The sequence below is a fragment of the Corythoichthys intestinalis genome, chromosome 19 (assembly GCF_030265065.1).
Source record: "Corythoichthys intestinalis isolate RoL2023-P3 chromosome 19, ASM3026506v1, whole genome shotgun sequence".
Taxonomy (NCBI): Eukaryota; Metazoa; Chordata; class Actinopteri; order Syngnathiformes; family Syngnathidae; genus Corythoichthys; species Corythoichthys intestinalis.
In genome coordinates this window covers 12,089,074-12,111,686 of record NC_080413.1, presented here as the reverse complement: position 1 = coordinate 12,111,686, position 22,613 = coordinate 12,089,074, and the positions used below count along the sequence as shown (strand labels likewise).

Here is a 22,613-nt window from a genome sequence, read left to right as displayed (position 1 = left end):
ACACAGATCAGTCGTCCTGGTCCCTTTCCAGAAAAAAAAGCCCCAAAGCATGGTGTTTCCACCCCCATGCTTCACAGTGGTTATGGTGCAATTCAGTATTCTATATCCTCCAAACAAGAGAACCTATGTTTCTACCAAAAAGTTATATTTTGGTTTCATCTGACCATAACACATTCTCCCAGTCCTCTTCTGGATCATCCAAATGCTCTCTAGCGAACCGCAGACGGGCCTGGACGTGTACTTTCTTCAAAGGGGGACACGTCTGGCAGTGCAGTATTTGAGTCCCTGGCGGCGCATTGTGTTACTGATAGTAAGTAGCCTTTGTTACTGTGGTCTCTGTAGGTCATTCACTAGGTTCCCCCCCATGTGGTTCTGGGATTTTTGCTCCACGTTCTTATCATTTTGACGCCACGGGGTGAGGAGGGAGTTGAAAGTCCGTGTTGCCCAACAACAGCCCCAAAACATCACTGCTCTAGAGGAGATCTGCATGGAGGAATGGGCCAAAATACCAGCAACAGTGTGTGAAAAGCTAGTGAAGAGTTACAGAAAACATTTGGCCTCCCTTATTGCCAACAAAGGGTACATAACAAAGTATTGAGATGAACTTTTGGTATTGACCAAATACTTATTTTCCACCATGATTTGCAAATAAATTCTTAAAAAATCAATGTGATTTTCTGTTTTTTTTCTTCCCCACATTCTGTCTCTCATGGTTGAGGTTTACCCATGCTGACAATTACAGGCCTCTCTAATATTTTCAAGTGGGAGAACTTGCACAATTAGTGGTTGACTAAATACTTATTTGCCCTACTGTATATCGCAATATTTCGCCAACCCCCAAAAAGTTGCAATGTCAGTCTTTTTCCAATATCGTTCAGCCCTAATAAATAGTATACATATCTCCATTCCAGTTCAACCTCCATCTGACGGGGGACATTCATGCAATCACTGCAGCCAACAACTTGGTGGCGGCCGCCATCGACGCCAGAATGCTTCACGAGGCGACCCAATCAGACAAGGTACTTTGATCGTTTGAAAGCTTTGCTTTCAAAATTAAGGTTCATCCTGTAAGCTACGATTTTTTTTTAACTTGAATGAACTGTTTTGTCTCGTTTGTCCTATCCAAGGCTCTGTACAGCAGACTGGTCCCTTCAGTCAACGGAGTAAGACGATTTTCACCCATCCAGATTGCAAGATTGCGTGTAAGTGGGATTTTTTGTTTCTCCACAAGGGGTCCTCAGTTATCCTATCTTAAAATTGCCGACTGTTTCTGTCCTCCCAGCTACAGTTTCAGGTAGTTTAAATGAGCAGTTTTATGTAGTGTTGTTGAGCAGTGTCTTGATTTTTAATGTGGAACAAGTGACATTGTAATTCTTGGAAAGTTACTTAGTAGAGACTATAAATGTGAATAGGTTTTAATAGATGAGCATAGATAAGAGTTGGGAGTCCTCGTGAAACTTTTGTCAACATTTGATTGTCATTTATTGGCCACACTGTAGGAATGGTGCCTTTTTTCTTTCAGTTAAATTCAGCAATAGGACACTCCTAATGGACCCAAAGTCGAGTAGCTTTGACAAAGCATACATCATGAAGTGGTGTCACAACTTCCTCTAACACCTGGTTTTCTTGTTGCAGCGTCTCGGCATCAACAAAAGCGACCCTGACCTTCTGACGCCGCAAGAAGTCAGTTCTTTTGTCCGTCTTGACATCGACCCTTCCAAGATAACCTGGCAGAGAGGTAAAAGAAGGAAAAAAAAGACCAATTTTCAAAATTATGGTTAGCCTCAGCAGTGCCAGTAATCATTCCAAGCACTACTATTAGAAGAAGACCAGCCTTTTAAACCACGCAACATTAGAGGCACTTTAATTGTATCATAAGAAAAGATGAAACCGCTTTCCTTTTGACAGTTTTTTGGGTGTGTCTGTTTGCATTGTGAGTTTGTTTTTGAGTAGAGTCACAATGCAGGAAGTGTTTTTTTGTGCCCACGCTCATAGGTGAAACCTACTGAAGGTGGTTATGTATTCGGTTCCTGGTTGTTTGTTAGCATGTTTGTGTTCAAGATAATTTATGAACAAATAGCGGGATTATTATCAAATTTGCAGGGTATGTTTGTAGGATGAAATGAAAGAGGTGATTACATTTTGGGGTCATGAGGTCAAAGGTCACTGTAGTCAGAAAATAAGTTTCACGATAACCGAAGAATGAATAAAAGGATTATAATATTTACATCATATGTTTGGAATGTGCAACGGAAGACATTTTTGAGGTACCATAATTTTCGGACTATATGCCGCTATTTTCCTTCATTTTGACGTCTTGCCGCTAATAGTCTAATGCGGCTTATTTATTGATGTATTTGGGTTAAAAGATAACATTTTATTTGACAGCGGCGTCAAAAGACCGTCATAATTATGACTATGACACTATCATGGGCATTACTGAATGCTTATAACTAAAGATGTCCCGATCACGTAATTTTCAAAGTATCTGAATCAGCAAAAAAATATCGGACATGCCTTTTTTTTAATATATATATATATATATATATATATATTTTTTTTTTTTATTAAATCGTTTTGTAATTGTATTTAACGTTACAGACAAAATGTCTTACACTCATCCAGAGTTTTTAGTTTTGGCTTAAAGTAGGGCTATCAAATTTATCGCGTTAACAGCAGTAATTAATTTTTTAAAAATTAATCACGTTAAAATATTTAACGCAATTAACGCATGCGCTGAACGACCCACTCACGCATGGTCGCATTCAATCTACAATGGCGCCTTTTTACCTATATATAGAGCTTAAAGGCAGCGTAATATGAGTGGAGTGAATTTTGGCAGCCTTTGGAGCTTCCTGGAATAAGCGGAAGATAATGGATGGATGGATGGATGGTTGCAGTACTAGTGTTTTGCCTTAAGGAAGACTGCGTTTCCCATGAGGATAGCGCACACCCGCAGTGTCGTAAAATCAAGATCTACTTGTCGCCTGCAGATGGATTACATAACATTTCTGTTTCCAGCGGCGGTGTGAACGATGAATAGTAATAAGGTAATATGACTGTTAGCAACCGTGTGGCTAAACTGCCCACCCAACCTGAACTCGTCAGCGCTGATGAGTTTGGTTGGAGGAGGGGGTGTCACACCAGTGAGTGAAAGCCGGGCCAATGTTTATTCTTGAGTGTCTTTTTATCCCTGGTAGCAACCCACCCCCACCCCCCCGTTGCTCTGCCATCTTTGCAGAATTCCCGTGAAAACGTTCGCATCGACTTCCTTCTTGAAATGAAAGGGGGAAGTGACGTATGCCGTAAAGCAGTCAGCATATTTGTAGTTTTTATGTCTGGCAGGGTGCCTGCCACCTTCCTCAAAGTTAATTTGTGCCGATGAAAGCGATACAGACCCCCCTCAAGATAAAAAAAGAGGTGTAAGTCGACATATCATCACAAATGTTATGAAAATATTTTGTAAAGTTTGAAAAGTTACCTAGTGTTGCTTTAAAAAGGGGTGCCCACTCTATAAAATTTGGTCACACTTTGAATTTGACTGCTAGGTCTTATCTAAGTGCTGCTCTAGTTTGTTTTTTGTTTTTGTTTTTCAGTGGTTGATACAAACGACCGCTTTTTGAGGAAGATCACCGTCGGACAGGCCAGCACTGAAAAAGGACAAATTAGAGAGGTTTGTGTTTAACTGCATGATGAGTGATGCCATTTTTGAGCTTGAAAATGATCAATTATTCAACATCCACTTGGGGTGGGAACCTCTGGGTGCCTCACAACATGATAGGAAATCATTCTAGGATATTCTACAAAACAACTAATATACAGAAAACAAACTGTTTTCATCCTTCTGCGGTGAATTGGAATTAGTGTATCATGTGTAGACGCCCAATGATTCGCTGCCACCCTCCCAGTTCAAATGGGTTGGACGTCTATGGCCGTCAGTAGCAGCCAATGCAAGGCAATGCGTTAATTTTAGGGCATTTAACGTTATTTCCTGTAGATTTTAGGTCACTGAAAAGGAAGTGTCTCATAAATGTCCCAAAATGAATAGGAAGTGACTCAAAATCAACAGTAAATGCCGTAAAATGAACAGGAAGCGACCTGTAAATGCCCACAAAAGTCTGAATCAGTGTTGTTTTTGGCAGCCATTTTAATTTTCGTCTTAGTCTTTTGGATGAAAATACTCATCAGTCTTAATCATATTTTAGTCATTTCAAAATGTGTTTGTCTTCGTCTAGTTTTAGTCAACAAAAATGCAGACAAATTTCATCTAGTTTTAGTCGGCAATTCTCAAAATGTTTTCGTCTATAAACTTCAAAAGTTTTAGTCCATGAATTACAAAATAAATAAAATGTTTCCAACAATTTTGAATGAACATGACTGACGAGCACATAAGTGAGGATATCAAATGAGGATATCACCATTTTCATGATGATAATACACACTCTGCAAGAAAACGGCACATTATTTGCAATTAATTACTCACCTGGGCGCCACAAACTATATGTAAAATGTTTTCCAAAAGTTTAAGGAGACACTGAGTCACCGCGCTAAATGCTAATGCTAACGCGAATGTTATGCTAGCTCAAAAGCTATGCTAACGCTATATGTTGGTTTAGTGTGTGATGATCACCCAGCACAAACCCTAAAAAGCTAAAGCAACATGGCATATCTAGTCAAGATAAGAAAGCAAAACTTGCCAAGCAGTACCTGACACGTTTCTCAAAAAGAGCCTGGAATGGGCACAGGCTTACTCACCAGCCGATGAGTAAGCGTCTGTGTGGGGCGGGAGGGTCTGGGGGGAGGCGCAGCAAGTCAAATGCATGACACGACCAAACACTGCTAAATTCATGCTAACTACACATACAATAAGAAAATATCACACATTGTGAATTTATGACGGAAACTATGGCGAATTTTCATCTCGTTCTCGTGTCGTCAGACGACAACTGGAAACCATCTCGTTATGTTTTAGTCTCCCAAGACACGTTTTCAGCGTGTCATCGTGACGTCATCGTCATGAAAAAATTGTTCGCTGACAAAATATTTTCGTAATCGTCATCGTTCGCAAAAATCCAGTCAAAATGAATTAGATGTCTAGCACCGTCATTGGCCGCCAGTGAACTAACGTACAAACTATTCTAATGGAATATTTTGGTAGCAACCGATTTGTTCCTTTTTCTTTTTTAAACAGTGAAACCATAGATTTCACTATCAGTTGACGGGGCACCGATCCATAGGGGGCCTATTTTCAAAAACTTAACATTCAAATATTTTTAAAACCAAAGCCGCTAGTGACCTAAAACCAAAACAGGCACCAAAAATGGCACTTCTAAAACGAGCAAAAAATGACTTCAAATGAGATAAGATTTGCTTATAACCAGAAAATTCTGCCAATGGTGCAAGCAGTATTTGTCTTGGTAAGAATTCTAAAAATAAGGCATCCATTCAGGATGAATGAGATCTTGAAACTAGTTATATTTTACTAGTTCAACGAGATCTTTAAACTTGTTATTCATTACTAGTTCATCCTGAATCCATATCTTATAAGTTTTTGCCCGTAATAGCGACTTAAATTTTTTTTAATCACTGCATTTTACTTTAGTTTCAACTAGTGATGTCCCGATCGATCGGCATCGGAATCGGCAAAAAAATATCGGACATGCCTTTTTTAATATATATATATATATATATGTTTTTTAATTAAATCTTTCTCTAATTGTATTTAACGTTACAGACAAAATGTCTTACACTCATCAAGAGTCTTTAGTTTTGGCTTAAAGTAGGGCTATCAAATTTATCGCGTTATCTGCGGTAGTAACGTTAAAATATTTAACGCAATTAACGCATGCGCTGCACGACCCACTCACGCATTGTCGCGTTCAATCTATAATGGCGCCGATTTACTTATATATAGGGCTAAAAGGCAGCGTAAAATGAGTACAGAACTTTGGTAGCCTTTGGAGCCTTTTTTTTAATTGGCGAAAGCCTCACAATCCCTCTCTCAACAATTAGAAATATCATGGGAAGCAATGTGGGGAAGAAAGGTAGTAGTTGATCTTTTTCTTAACACCCTATGTTATTTCCCAACGCAGAGAAGATATATCAATTGGTGCCACTACGCACAGTCATGGTTGCACTTCCCATCATGCATTTGGGCAGAACAGTTAAATGGCTACAGTATCATTTACTGAAAGCTCAACAAATACACTAGATGACAATATTTAGTCACAATATACAAAGTCACATTTATCCTTTAAGAATTACAAGTCTTTCTATCCGTGGATCCCTCTCACAGGAAGAATGTTAATGATGTAAATGCCATCTTGAGGATTTATTGTCATAATAAACAAATACAGTACTTGTGTACTGTATGTTGAATGTATATATTCGTCCGAGTTTTATTCATTTTTTTCTTAATGCATTGCCAAAATGTATATGATCGGGAAAAATTTTCGGCAATGATTGGAATTGAATCGGGAGCAAAAAAAAAAGCAATCGGATCGGGAAATATCGGGATCGGCAGATACTCAAACTAAAACGATCGGGATCGGATCGGGAGCAAAAAAACATGATCGGAACAACCCTAGTTTCAACAGCTAATAAATCACTCAATTTTCACATCAGAAACGTAATACTGAAGCAAAGCATGCGGAATCATCTTAATTTTATTCAACAAAATCAAAATTTGCATTTTTCTACGTACAATCACGACTTATTTAGGTTGAATTCCGATGTTACTATTACCTCAGCACGTCTTGCCGGCTATCTGGCCCTCGTCGTTTTTAGATTGAAAATTTACATAAAATAAAACACGCAAAAGGCTAATTTTTTTGGACGGACACAGCAATGTCTAAATGATCTTTTTTACCAAAAAAACGGGCAGTTGGCCGAAAGTTACCTGATAATTTGAATGTAAAGTTACGCTTTTGTGTATGGATCGAAAATACAACCTGGCGGCTATCACAAAACAAAGAGCTTTTTAAGTTGAAAATTCTTGTAAATAAATGCGTACATCCAGGAATTTCTATGGACATGAAGATAAAACAGTCTAGAATCTCTGTTAAAAGCAAAAAAAAAAAAAAAAAGGGCACTTATCATTCATTTTATGTAAATATTTGAAGCTAAAGTTACGTACATTTTTTTTCCCATTCCTTTTTTTCCACGTTTCAAAGTGCATGCATGGTGGTATTTTATACAGTAATTACCTTGAATCCTCGACCAAATCACTCTTGTGACACTCCTGCCTGCTTGTATGCAGTAAAACTTTCATCATTTTCCCACCTAAATCTGGCGTTTGAACGCAGCGTTCAAGCGTTGAGTTATCACAATGAAAGCCACTCTGACTTAGTCGGCCCCCTCCGGGAAGGCGTGGCGCAATGTCTGTAGGAGCTGTCTAGTCAACTGATGGTGAAGTCTATGGTGAAACCTTTTTAAAACGATATATCGATTCTTGGCGGGAGCATATCGATAACCTTTTGGGCTACAAAGTAGTGCGATCTATCACCTTTTCAACATATTGTCACACCCCTAATAGCCACCATTTTGCACTGTGAAAAAACCCAGATATACTGTATTTCACTCATATTTCTGCCGTGAGGACAGCTAATGAAATCCTGCAGGTAAACATTTCACCTCAAATGGGAAGCCAGTGAGCTTAAGTGAAAGAAAACACTTGGAGAAGGGGAAAAATGATACACACATACACCTGGCATAGCCTCCAAACTGGTTCAGCATATGCTTACATTTATCACTATCAGTTGGTCCATCCTCCACTAGATACACTATAGCCCCTGAGGGTATTCCACCAAGGGAGGGAATAGAAACGTTATGTCAGTTGGTGGCTTGATGTGGTTAAAGTTGTGTTATACATTGTGAACTTGAGTTTTCTTTACTTTTCCCTGAGGAACGTCCCCACTTGCGCATTCTTGGGCTTGTATTTCTTTTGATATCAATCAGTGGAGTAAAGTGACACAAAGTGAGTTGGTCTGTTCAAAGTCATCATAGTCAAAGTAAGGAAAAAGACTTAAGAAACGCTTGTTTTATTCTCACAGTTATGTCGCTATAACATGCATTCATCAAAGTCAGTATAGTGTAACATATAATTTAAGATGCGGCTCTCTTAGATGTGTCTTCTTTAATAACATCTAATCTGCAAATTTTTACACGAAAGCCTCTCTAAGTTGACTGCAAAGTTCATCATTCATCTTGACTGCTTTTGATACTTTGCCTTTCTTGTGGTTTACATTGCGCACATTGTTCTTACACGCTCCAGACAGGCTTCGACATTGCGGTGGCTAGCGAGATCATGGCCATTTTGGCTCTAGCAGACAGCCTGGAGGACATGAAACAAAGACTGGCGCGCATGGTGGTGGGGACCAGCCGCTCCGGACAGCCCGTCACCGCAGAGGACCTGGTGGGTGTTTGATCTTTTGCATCCACGAATTGTGAGAACAGACAACTCCCCCTTGAATTTCTTTCTAGTGCATTTATAATTTTCACTATTTAGTAGGGCTGCAGCTATCGAATATTTTAGTAATCGAGTAATCGACTGAAAATTCTATCGATTAATCGAGTAATCAAATAACTTTTTTTTTTTTTAGGTAAAGAGCAATTATAAATATACATGAGAAAAAGACATTTAATCCAGTATTGAACCATTTTCAGTCAATCAATGTCTTTATTTTCGATGTACATTGTTGAATACCGCCAACAATTGCATGTAAGGTGACTAGAAAAAAAATTCACTGCTTTCACTCAAAAAACTTCTAAATCTTTGCTAAAACAAAAAAACAAACACATTTCTTACCTAAAAATGTAATTACGCTTGATAACACACATCACTTGAAAGCTACGTGTTTTCCCCACGTGTTTCAATTTAATTTCCATTTGTGTCAAGCTATTTTTAAGTTTTAGTTAAGTTTTAAGTTAGTCTAAACTGTAAGTACTGGTAGGATTTTGAGTTTTTGCTGTGTTAAAAATAAATGTATGATACCTGCTGTATTGGAGCACATTTATTCAGTAATGACTACTGAGCTAAAACTGACAGTTAGCTTTATTATGTTTTAATTTTACACCCTCATCACTCTACAGCGCTGTGTTTTTACAGATTAAATAAAGCCTGTATGTAAGACACGTTAGCCAGGCATCGACAGTGGTCATAATCAATAGAAACCTAGCCCTCCGTTGGGCTAACGTTATGTGAGCGAGTGAAAGTAACGTTATATTTATTTATTTATTCACTGATTAAAGGTGGCGGCTGTTTACTAACGCTGCCCAGACGCTGCCGATTCTGTCATATCGCATCTACAGGGTAGTGTTGTATCGGTCGCGAACGATTCGTTCTTTTTGAACGAATTGTTTGGGTGAACGAGACCGAACTAATCACCATCTGCACTGATTCGTTCTATGAAGTTGGTGGCGCTTGTTCGCTGCGTGGGAGGGCGTTGAGCAAGCGGCAGCGTCTTCTGACATCGCACACGACCAATCAGACGCCAGCCTCATCGCGGGCAGGGGAGGGAGCGGAAACAGAATCATGGCGTATGTCACTCATTTCCACGTGTGGCCAATAAGCAGCCAGCGTGCAGGCAGGGGGGAAAGACTGAGTTTTGTCACTTCCCGTTCAGTGATTCGGTCCTCCGGTTCCTGACCTAGCTTGCTGCTAACTTGACTTTCCAGTAATGACTATGCGGTGAACGAGTCATAAAATGAAAGGAAACGACTTTGTCACATATTTGTTAACGTGGAGCCTATCAAATGCTGCTCAAAAAGACAAAAACACCACACAAATCTAGCGAGCATGGTTTAGTGTTCTACTTTTCTCAACAGACTCGGGACTGTGCCTATGACGATATACTATCAAATTTACAGTAATTTAAAACACGCGTAGCTACGAGGCAAGCAAAACCTGAGCTGCGGTCACGTGACGGCAGTGAAGCGGGCAGAGAACTGTCACTATATGGAGGCTTCATGGCAGCGATATGTACCTCATATGTGCACAGAAAAAAAATAATATTTAGTATGATCACCATAATACTGATTTGCAATGAAACTGTATATACATGTCAATTTTTTCCGAGTGTTTTTTTTTTTTTGTGTCAGAGGGTGTCGGTTGGTTTGACAAATTATGTCAATCCATCCATCATGTGCTACTCAAGCGCCCCAAAAACAAAGCGCGCGGACACGGGAGATGTCGCAATATGTCTACATTTTTCTTAACAGACTAATGAGAGTAGAAAGGCGAAATCATAAAGCAAACAATTATTTCTCGTCAGCATTTGACGATCTGAGATGCGGGGACGACAGGGGAGCTGACCGGATTATTTTATTTATTAATACCAGTGCAAAAATTCAAAACGATCATCTTAATAATAAAAAACAAAAATACAACAGAGCGAGAGGTTAATATGATGTGTTGGCCGTTCCACAATTAGAAATTAAACTTTCGATTTATTTTTATTTTCGTGACAGCAGGCATGCCGCGTTGGCTGTCAGCAGCAGCATTGTATATGTGAGCAAGATCATGCTAAAGAAAGTCCGTGCGCCCCCGACCCCAAACCCCGACTTCCCCCTCAAAAGGAAAATGTTTAACCGTGTCCTAATTCGAAATGCAAGCACGAGCCATGACTTTGAGCCCATAGAACTAGGACAGACGACGCGGAAGTTCTCCCTCGCTTTTGCAGCAGCGGGAGGGAGACGAGGCTGTCTCTGAGAGCAGAATGATATCGCCTGTCACTCATTTCTGAAACTACGACGAGTGGTCAATGTGCAAGAGAGGGAGGGACCAAGCAATGTCACTTCCCGTTCAGTTATACTGCGAAGCGGTCTTTGGTGATTCGTTCGGCAACGTCACTTCCCGTTCACTAACCGAACGATTCATTTGGGTGGGGAGGGAGATGAGGGGGGCGAACGATTCGTTGAACGATTCGTTTGAACGAATCGTTTTACTGAACGAACCGGAATGGATTCGTTTACTCAAGTGAACGACAGATCCCGTCACTACTACAGGGTGACCCAAAAAAAAGTTTACACTCAGTTGACTGCTTGTTTAAAAGCCATTGAAACATATTTTAATAGGTTGTCATGCTTAAGTGATTCATTAAGGTCACTCAATGCAGCTGGTAATCTCTCATCTCTACAATTCCTGTGCTTCTGCTGAAAATGAAGAAAACTTTAGCTGTACCTGAATTGCTGCGTGCCAGTCTGACACCTACTGAGATTGCAGCAAATCTGAGAATATCCAGATGTGCAGGCTACAAAGTTAAAAAGAAGCTGAAAGATACTGGAACAGCCTCACGAAAACCTGGGTCTGGAAAACCCGATCTGTGCGGACCAAAAAATTGATTGACAAGGTGATATGTGGCCACCCCAGAGTCCAGATCTCAATCCCCTGGATTATAGCATATGGGCAACTGTGGAGGACAGTGCCTGTAAGAAGCCACAAACTTCTGTGGCAGCCTTGGAGAGGTCCATTGTTAGATCTTGGGAAAAGATGACAGCATCCTACATAAAGACGACCTGTCAAGCATTCCGCAGGCGCATGGAGGCTGTTGTGACACTTAAGGGAGGACACATTGAAAAATAGAGTGTACTGTACATGTTCTTTACAACAATGTATAATTTGTGATTAAATTCTAATTCTAAGATGAATAAACATGGCATTTAAGTTGTATTATGGCAGTGTAAACCTTTTTTTTGGGTCACCCTGTAGTCTTAAATGCTTGCGATAGCTATGAGACGTATCGGACACTACCTGCTACCAAACTAGCATCATGCGGGCGTAGTTTTTAGCAACGTCGGAATAGTTTGTAGCGGCTGTCGGCTGTGGTAAGTTTATTTATTTATTTATTTTTTGCTTCTTCCTCTACGCACGTGACGTCAGCGCGTTGTCCCGCATTAAAAGTAGTCCGGGCAAAACGTGATGCTTAGAGCTGGCAAAATTAAACGATTCCTCGAGGTGAATAAAATTACTCGGATCAGTTTTTAAACTCGAGTTGCTCGAGTATTCGTTTCAGCTCTACTATTTAGTTTTATTTTGTGAGAATCTGCTTCACCGTGAATGCAGATGTCCATGATTTGCAGTGCAACTAGCCAAATCAATATGGTAAATCCAACCCTTCTTTTTTTATTTAAAAAAAAAAAAAAAAAAAAAGAAAACAACGCATATAAGCTCCTCTCAGCAGGTCTAGCCGACGAGGTCAACCGGCTCTGGTTTCCCATGGATGACTGTGGCATGTGTTATTTCAGGGGTGGAGGAGGTTCCCCTATAAAATTACATTAGTCTTTTACCACCTCAGCTTTAAGAATGTGGAAACACGGCCTATGACATAATTACTGGGGAACACTGCTTAAATGAAGTCATTAATCAGTCTAAGGTTGGACTTGACCCTTGAATCTCAATTTTTCATTTGAGGAAGATGTGGTTTAAGGAGTCCGACATGTCGAGCTCATTTTTGGTCGCGGGCGAGCCTCATAGTTATGCTTTCCTTTGGAGCTCCTTTGCGTCTGCCAACTAGGGCTCCAACGACTAATCGACATTTAATCGATGATCAAGTGAATTTACAACTACTGTATTTTGATAGTCCGTTTTTTTTTTGAGACTTTATTGACTTTATTTAGGGTGGGGGGTGCCGGGATTGGCGATTGGGCGGTGTAGGGTCGGTCGCCAACGGGCTTACACTCACAAAGGATTCACACGATTACTGGGTTCTAGATCACAGAGCTGATTCATGTACACACTACCTCTTTCAGTCACTTAGCTTATAGACTCCCCCACCCCCATCCCCTCTTACCCTGGTCAACAGGCCCCCCACATGGTGTCAACCGGAAATACATCTAGCTGACGATAGCACCAACGTATTAGTACTGTAGACGTTCAGTGTATTTCTTGTTGTAGTTTGTGTTTTTTTTTTTTTTTCTGTTCCCCCATAACCCCTGCCTGTTCACTGCTTTGTCATAATAAACAAGGTACAGTGATACCTCAGCTCACGAACATAATTGGTTCCCAGAAAGTGTGTGTAAGGCGAAAAGTTCGTCTTCCGAACATTTATTTCCCATAAGAAACCATTAAAATGAGAATAATCCGTTCCCAGGTCCCCATAAAACATAATTTTCTACTAAATAAGCCTTAAAACTACACAAAAATATACCTTATTTTCTTTAATGTCTTCTTAGGCTTAACACTAGCCTGTGGTGGGGTCTTTTTCGGTCCCATAATAGCAAAAGTACACTCAATATGGTCCAAAATGTCTATCAAACACAAACCACGTCCGCACTCAACGAAAGGGAGGGGACGAACTGGGACGCCGTGAGCGTGCGTCAGCTTCTCATGGCGCTGTTCGACCGCGTGGTTTGGTTCGTCCGCCGAAAACTAGTTCGTCAGCAGAGACTACGGTATATGCTCGCGAATTTAATGTTCTTGAGGAGAAAAGTTCGTGAGCTTAAGCGTTCGTGAGCTGAGGTATCACTGTATGTTGAATGATCACAATGGGAGTATGTCAGACTCTCAATGTGAAACATTAAAACTGTTCAGACCATCCGGGCACTTAGACTTCCATTCTCCATGTCAAACAGCTGAACAGGACAGGTTTAAATAAATAAATAATAATAATATATATTTTCTTTTCAAAAACTGTAAATATTCTTTCATTTGTAATACAGTATTAAATATATGAAGACTTGGGGAAAAAAATGATATACTTTGCGGGCCAGATCTGGCCCCTCAGGCCTTGAGTTTAACATCTGTGCTTTAGAGTATTTATCCCCTGTCTGATGGTACTTGTACTCTGTACTCTATACTTTAAAATTTTGTGAAAAATGCCATTTTTGTCTCATCCAGTTTTCAGTTACATAAAGTAAACACCCTTAGGCAACTTTAGTGTAAATGGTTTGCATAGGTAAATATACACTACTTGTTCAATATTAACCCCTTCAGGCCCGCATTTTTTTCTGCTGGGAAAAAAAACTGTCCTGATTTCTTCACCAGAACAAGTGCATTTTTTGAGGGGTCGGGGATATTTCATGCTTTTATTTCTTATTTTTAATGTTAATGTGTTTTTATAAGAAATGGGCACTTTACATGATCCTTTTTCAAAGTTGCATTTGGTCAACCATTTTTAAAAAGCCAAAAGTATCAAAGAGGGGGCATGTCAAACCTGATGATTTGATTTCGATGGGTAAAGTTTCATCCAATCATCTCCCAGAAGTGGCAATAGCAACTAATTCAGTGTATTTCTTGTTTTAGAGACACGAATGCATCATGTCCTTCAGCAGCATGCTTACAGTGAGATTTTGGATTAAATTTCTGAATGTAATCTTACAGTTGAGTTTAATTTTACGTTTCGAGAATTCAATGCACAAATCCAGTTGGTCAATATTTCCTAGCATTTTGTACAGCCACAAATCCCCGAATGGAAAAATAATTTTGTTGATTCAATTAGACCGTTATCATGCTGTTCACATTTTGTTATCATGAGACCAGGCGACGTCAAATAGGATGTTTTTGGAGAAAAAAAGCCACTGAATTTGAGGTGACGTATTGTGTCATGGACAACGTTCAACAGATAAAATGAGTCACAAAAAGCCATGGAAGCAGGTCAATAAATGGATTTTCAGTTCTGCTTGTGAGGGAAGCAATGGTAGCCAAAGAGTTAAACTGTCAGATATCCTTTATACAAAGTATATAACCACCGGTCTCATGTTTCTGTCTCCTGTCAGGGTGTGAGCGGAGCACTAGCCGTGCTAATGAAGGATGCCATCAAGCCCACACTGATGCAAACCCTAGAGGTGAGCGGTCGTGCGTCATAAGCACTCGTCTTAAACTGCCCACGCCCTTTTTAGCTTAGCTTCCTCTGATGAATATCTCCGTAAAATAAACAAGGTAGTGGTACAAGGGGAAATTGAAAGGCCCTGCCCCTTTGGCCTCTGCTGTCAAGATATATATGACACAAGTGCTCCTCAGAGAGCTCTTAAAAGATGATATATTCACTCTTTCCTCAATTTGAGGGGTAGTTAAACGGCGAAGACTGCTAAATGCCGACCCGGCTTGCTCACATCGCGGCAGATGTCAGACACAAAGAAAGACAATTTATGTTTTAGTGAGCTGTGAAACCACAACTTCATGTAATGTCTGCTTTTCATTTCGTTGTGGCCAGACTATAAGATGAATAGCTAGAAAAGATTTACTCCCAACTTCTTTGACACAAAGAAATTGCCCCAACTGAGCCGTAACAGAATGCTGCAACTTTTAATTCCCGAAACTCTCATTGGTGCGTTTACATGGGTCCAAAAATCCTATTTATAATCCGATTGAAAGGCCAATATGATTAAAAATGTCTCGTATAAACACCTTAGCAATTGGATTTACCTAGATCGGATTGTATTTTGGATCGGATTGTAAGAGGTAGTCTATGCCGATTGATAATCCGCTCCATGACACATGAAAACTGCTGAGTTGAGCAGTTTGGGTTGATAGAGAGGATTGTTCGGTTTGGGCATGCGCTCCTATTATGGTAAATACCACTTGTCAAGTGGAAAATTGCATGTGAACGTCCCGTCAAGTCGTTTTTTTTTTTTTTTACTGGAAAACCTGGATTTTATTATACCTAGTGGTGCAACGAATAATCGATTAACTCGAGTAATTCAATTAGAAAAAAAGATTGAAATTAAATTTTGTTATTGTTTTTTGAAAGTGTTTGCGTTTAGTTTTACTGATTTGTGTAGATACACTGCCCTCTACTGGCAACAGTGAATATAACATAACTCATTTCACATAGCTGAATCCAGCTGCTCCCTGTAAAGACCAATATAAGTTTTTGTTTGCGCTAATGTTTTTTTTAATGAATTCGTAATTTAGTTTATAGGTGTAGTTAGCTGTTTTTTGTGGGAATATGAACCATTTGTTAAGAGTATTGTAAAAAAAAAAAAAAAAGTTTTTTAAGTTTGCATTTTATAGCATTTAAGCTAGCGGACTTTAGCAATGTAAGTTAGCTAATTGTTTTTTTGTTGTAATTAGATCCTTATTTATTTCTTTTTTATACCGTCTGAGGCTCAGCTCAGGTATTTTAATTTTTTATGTTTCTTATCCGATTACTCGATTATTCGAACTAACTAGTTCATCGATTCATGGACTCATAAAATAATCGAGAGCTGCAGCCCTAATTATACCTGAGTTTCCGAGATGGGACGACTGTTTACTTTTCAAAATGGCGGAGCGTGAACACGAAGTTGTGAATGGTAAGAAACTATGTTTTAAAATGATTAAGCGTTAAATTGTACGTTTTTTATTTGTTTTTTGACGCAAACATCAAAACGTAGTTGTAAAAGGCTAATATTAATTATGTGTATTTTTTTATTATATTGTTAATGATCTTTTCCATTTTGTAAATTATTAATGAATTGTTTGGACCAATGCTGCGCGTATTTAAACAACGTAACATCCGGTTGTAAATCAGCAGACAGGTGCATCTTGGCAATGCAGGAGCTGGTAAGATCACTTCCTTTTTGAGTTCTCATATCCATGCTTCGCTTTTAACATCTTAACAAACACGAACTGTGGTAATTTGATTTGACCAGCTGATGTCTGCTCGCTGGTCTTGGAGCGACTTCCCTGTTCAGTTTGATTTGCACGCCTCGGAGAGCGCAGAGAGGTACCTTATTTTTGTGTTGTAAATTTTCGATATTTGATCACTGTGAAATGTTAATTGTTTTGTATTAAATTTTAGTTTCACGGTGTCGTAAGGACTGTTTGGAAAATAAAGAAACCTTGCACATCAGTCGATCTCACGTCGTCATTCTGAGGGGCTGCTACAGTAGTCTACACATTATAGTAAATTAATTGATGAACTTGTTAGATCGAGTAATCGGATAAGGAGCATAAAAAATTAAAATACCTGAGCTGAGCCTCAAATGGTATTAAAAAAAAATAATAAATGAGGATCTACGCACGGCAAAAGAACAATTGGCTAACTTGCATAGCAAAAGTCCGCTAGCTTAAATGCTATAAAATAACTTGTATAGCTATAAACTAACTTTTTTTTAAATTTAACAATGCTCTTAACAAATGGTTCAAACACATATTCCCACAAAAAATATACCAATAAACAAAATTACAAACGCATTAAAAAAACATTAGCTCAAACAAAAACTTAGCTTATGCTGATCTTAACAGGGAGCAGCTGGATTCAGCCATGTGAAATGAGTCATGTCATATTCACTGTCGCCACTAGAGGGCAGCCTACCTACCCAAATCACTAAAACTAAATGCAAACACTTTCAAAACAAACCATTACAACGCCACTTTAACAAATACTCAAAGCAGCAAAATTTAATTTGAATCTTTTTTTCTAAGTGAATCACTCGAGTTAATCGATTCATCGTTGCAGCACTAGATGACAATAAAAGCACATGAACAGGACGTACTTGCATCTACCAATTACCAAGTGAAGGGTCATCTTTCCCAGGTCATGTGAAGGCAGCATTACACGTGACAGGTAGTGGCAGAGAATAACTCAATGAACATTTTAAAAAAGAACAGTACAGTCAGATTCAGACAGGGCTATGCAAACGCGGATTGGACGTGAATCTCTTTACTTAAGCTATGTCAATGTACACAGATCAAATCCTATTCAACTGATTTCAATTGGATTGAGGAAAACTACCCATGTAAATGTGCCCATTGTGTACTCATAAGTAAAGATAGCACTTAAAAAGAAACTCTCGCTGGAAGTGGCTTCATAGGAACAATCATTCCCTTAACATTTTTCGAGTTAAGATTGCAACTCTCGATAACTTTGGAAATAGTTTCATCAAAAATCTCAATCGCAATAATCCTAATCATTATTTAACCTTTTTTCTGTACTGCCTGGAATTGTCCTTAGAAAGCTCTACACAAGCTGCAATGTATTGTTCACCATAGTGTTTGTTTTGGGGTCAACTTTTTGCTTGTTTGGAATGTCCCAGATTGTCTGTTTTTGGCAGCGCTGTGGGAGCGGAGTGTGCGTGCAGCAGAGATGCGATAACTTTTTTTTTTTTTTTCCTGTTTTTTCGGAGGAAGCGTCGCGGTCCTGTTGTGCGAGCCGTTTCCTGTGATTCTGGCCAGAAAGCTGGTATCGTGGCCAGCGGGGCCTCTGTGCTTCGTGTGAATTTTCCATCCAGCGTACACTGCCTGGGTCCTTTGTGGCCTGTGTGCTTGTTTTTGGAACCCCCATTTTTTTGGTGTGTTTTACCACACAGTGGGTGTTCAGATCAGTATATAACTTGGTTCCCTTTCCAAATCCACAGTAACTGTATATTGGATGTCACGTTCGGCATACCTTTGTAATGCTGTTAATATTGTGCAGTAGAGGAAACTGTGGCAACTTCCTGTTTTGTCCATGACCTCCATTTCTTTCCCCCCCAAATCCTTACATCCATCCGTTGAACAGTTGACGCACTTGTACTTATCACTTTACCACTGTACTTTTCATTGACTCATTGCCCGCCATTTCAAACATTTGAAGTTCAATTAATTTCAAGCCACACTTTTGAACCTTTATAAAATATTTTCATAACATTTCTTATATGTCGACTGACAACTAGTTGAATGAAACATCTTTTACTGAAGGGGTCTGTATCGCTTTCACTGGCACTAATTAACTCATTCACTTTCAGCCATTTTCACCAGTGCTCCCGGCCGTTTTACTGGATTTTGACTGATTTTGCAAGGCTCACAGAAAATTCTGTTCTATTGCTGTATAAACAACAAACCCACCAAAAGAAAGATTAGACTCTCTTCTTTCAGCAGGAAAAAAAATAGTTCATATCTTTTTCCATTCTTTAGAAATCAGCTTTAGAAAATAGCTTAGTTTGAGCAATTTTCCAATTTCTGATGAAAAAACAAAGAAATCGAGCTTTTTGTAAAAGCATACATTTCAAACATAAGTTTGACTTTAACACAGCTATTTTTTGCTTTTGTGACATCCCAAACATCTGAATAATGTTTTCCTTCTATAAAATAACATAAAACAACAAGACAAATAGAGATCTTGATAGCAAAGTAACAATTTATTTACACATAAATAAACTATTGAACTGAGAGATGACGTTGTTGTGGCCGCGACAGCCGGGGTAAACTTTTCCCTCATCGCCGCCTGTCTCAAGATGGATTTTTTTGAGTCTTTCTTTTGTGGTGACCAACTGCCTCGTGGCGGAATTTGCCTGGGGAACTGTGGGGCATTTTGTGTTCGGGGGGGGGGGGGGGGGGGGGGGGGGGACTGGTTTGGTCGTGCATGTTTCTGGCTGAGTCGCGGGATACTGGGGGGAACGCGGGCGGCCGAGCACGGCGGCGCAGGCTGGTTGTTCTGCTCGGTTGTCCGCCGCCTGGCATCCTGGACGTCCTCCTGGTCATCGCACTTAGTCGTTCGTCGCCTGGCATCCCGGACGTCCTCCCGGTCGTCCTGCTCGCGCCTGGCGTTCGGTCGTCTTCCGCCGGCACCCCTGCCGTTCGTTCCATTGAATCGGGTTGCGGGTCTTATCAAATGCAATACTGCCCTCCAGTGGCCAGTTTTATTTCTTTAAAATGGATTTTCAGCATTGTGCTTTGGAGCAAAGTTGCATCAGAACCTAGAGATGTCTCTTGTGAAAAAACATAAAAGACGTAGAAATACGTTTTTGGGACACTGAAACAAAAATAGAACGTATTTATACGTTTTTGGGAGCAAATGAGTCAACTTTTAGGAGGGTAGCAGGAACCCTGCCACGCAAAAAACGATAAATTTGCTGACTGCTTTACGGCCAACGTCACTTCCCCCTTTCCCCATTCATTATAAAGACGGCAGTCGATGCGAACGCTTTCGCGCGAATTCTGCAAGGATGGCAGAGCAACAAACAAGACAAAAAGTTTTGTCGGAGGAGGAAAAAGAATTGAGGCTAACATGATACTCAAGAATAATTTTGGGCCTGGCTTTCACTCACTGGCGTGATGCCCCCACCCCACTCAACCGAACTCGTTAGCGCTGTCAAGTTCGGGTGGGGTTGGGGGGCGGGGGAGGTTTAGCCACACTAAGCCACACAGTTGCTAACTGTCATATGCTATTGTTTAGCCACAACTGGATTCATTACGTAATTACTATTCATACTTCACACAGCTGCTGGAAACAGAAATGTCGTTGAATCAATCTGCAGGCAAACGGGAGCTCGTGATTTTACGACACTGTGCGGGTGTGTGCTGGTGTTCATGGAAAATGCAGTCTACTAAGGCAAAACACTACAGCTTTTGTCCACAGGCGTGCCAACATTGACCAAAACTGAAAAGTTACCTAGTGTTGATTTAAACGGTGAATGCTAATGTAAAGTAGCCGATAAAAGCTTTTAAAATTGATATCGGATAATATCGACATCGGATTTTCATTATCGGGTTTGGGCCAATTTGCATATGGCATTGCTCTCATGTCTATTTATTGCCTGCCTTTGTTTTTGGTGTTTTGTTGCCCCCTGCTGCTGCGACAGTGTAATTAGTTTTGATAAGTTTCACCAATTTCTGCTGACATCCTCATATGTCGACGTGAGGTCATTGCGAATAGAGGGAGCAAAATGGAAGAGCTATCGTCTGCAGCCAGTGTACCATAGAGGTTCTTGCCATCTCCCACGTTTGTTCCTTATATAAGCATCACTTGTAAGTTATATTCTTCCTTTGTGGGAAATTCATGAGCGTTGTGTAGTATTTTGGAGATGTGTATATTTTGTTTTGTTTGCATTTGTGGTAAAATGTGGCTCCATTTCATTGTTTGCAAGCTGTACTACCAGTTGCTATTCAAATTGACAGGTGGTGTATACTTTGTTTCATATTATTGACACAATGTTTTGTTGTTTTCAGTTTTATAAAAAAGTATCAGTGCTCTCGTCAAGAGGAAGATGAGCACAGTAAAGCCAATTCAACTTTCCTCCAGCGTCTGACTTCTCTTTACAGCCTGATTTGTTCACCATCGGTCCATTTGTGTACCCTCAAACAAACTTGAGGACAGAATAAGTGCCTTTGCACTTCCACTTGATCCAAAAAATGTTGACGTTTGCACTATTTTGATTTAAAAGATAAATATAGTGGTGGAAAATAGGCACTTTTTGTATAACTGTTAACGTCGTTCTCTTGTTTTTCACATAATATTTATTTGGAAAATATTGAAGTTGTTACATTTATCATTAGTAAAGCATCTAGTAGGCCATCACACTACAATTAGCCATAATATGTTAAGTCCACACCCGCAAACATCGGTATCTGTTTAATATCGGTTAAAAAGTCATTATCGGACAACTCTATTCACTGTCACTGAACCTGCTAGACCTCCAATCCATTTGAACTGCGAGAAGCTGGTAGTGACTGATAGCTGTCATAACGCAAAGTTCAAATGGGTTGGACGTCGATTGCCAACGTGATCAATGTTTTAGGAAGAGGATGGCCTCCTCTGACGCGAATGTGTTAATCTAAACAGTCAGAGGCAATGCAAACAAAAGCGTCGAAAATATCTTCCGTTTTCCTGCTGCAGTCTTACAATGGATTGTTTAGCTCCATTTGTCTTGGAAATTTCCTCACGTGCAGCAGACTGCTGTAATTATTTAAAAATGTGCGATTCAGCACCAATGTTTAATCTCCATCATTAGATGACTTCCCTGATGATTCTGATTAATTGCGTAGTGGCCTTTTCTGGCTTGAGTTTAAGGCCTTTTATTTCCTACATTTATTACAGTGGTACCTCTACTCACGAAATTAATTGGTTCTGGAAGTAGTCTCGTAAACTGAAAATTCCGTAAGTAGAGACTCCTTTTCCGTGTAAATGCCCTAATCCGTTCCAAGCCTGCCAAAATTTAGACATAAATCTTTAATGAAGCATAAAAATGCATGAAAACATGTAACAAATACATGTTACAAATAGATCATAGCACAATAAACAGGAGAGTTGTGCACAATGTAAAACACAAAGAATACAGTAAAGAATAAAAGTTAAAACACTCAACACCTCATGGCCCGAGGGGCGAATGAAGAAGACGCTGGGATACACACATACTCATACTGTAGAGCCAACTGGATGCCAGGAAGATGCTAGGCAATAGCCAATGGCAGAGCAGCTACAAGAATGTTACATTCAATAAACTCTGGGAGCTGTGAGTAGCAAGCAGCCTCTACTGTATTTTTTCCTCGTATCCTGAAAAGAGGCAATAGACCCTACCCACGTGACGTCACAACTCCGCTCTCCTGAATGGTACCGCCCACTTGTCCGTCAAAACATAGTGTTAACCTGTTACGGCTACGTACATTTCTCCTATTTACGGCGTGTTTTTCTGCTCCTTAACATTAATAATCAAAATGGTGAAGGCGTGTGTGGCTGTTGGTTGCACTAACAGAGAAGATGGAAGGAGAGACTTGAAGTTTTACCGTATTCCGAGGGATCCAAAGAGAGCGAAATGGACGGCTGCAATTCGACGTGAAAACTGGGCACCAAAAAATCACCACAGACTATGTAGTAGTCATTTTATATCCGGTAAGATGCATTTAAGATATACTTAGAGGGTTTTGGGCTGACAAATAACCACAATTAAGATCATTGCGAGGCTAATCGCCGACAACATACAACGTAGTACGACAT

At 39.9% G+C, this 22,613-nt stretch overlaps 1 protein-coding gene across 4 annotated transcripts in view; it reads left to right on the top strand.

Annotated features, from left to right (window-relative positions):
* mthfd1l (methylenetetrahydrofolate dehydrogenase (NADP+ dependent) 1 like) overlaps positions 1-22,613 on the top strand; it is a 92,638-nt gene that overhangs the window by 29,129 nt on the left and 40,896 nt on the right. For 3 of the 4 annotated variants that reach the window (XR_009061550.1, XM_057823480.1, XM_057823479.1), the window contains exons 14-19: positions 912-1,019; positions 1,128-1,202; positions 1,636-1,738; positions 3,597-3,673; positions 8,273-8,413; positions 14,713-14,781. Coding sequence is in view for 3 of the 4 variants with exons in the window: in XM_057823480.1 (XP_057679463.1) it covers positions 912-1,019; positions 1,128-1,202; positions 1,636-1,738; positions 3,597-3,673; positions 8,273-8,413; positions 14,713-14,781 (573 nt within the window). In the remaining variant the exon portion in view is untranslated. Of the gene's footprint in view, positions 1-911; positions 1,020-1,127; positions 1,203-1,635; positions 1,739-3,596; positions 3,674-7,882; positions 8,010-8,272; positions 8,414-14,712; positions 14,782-22,613 lie in introns of those variants that run through there. The other variant, XM_057823481.1, reaches the window with a different exon arrangement.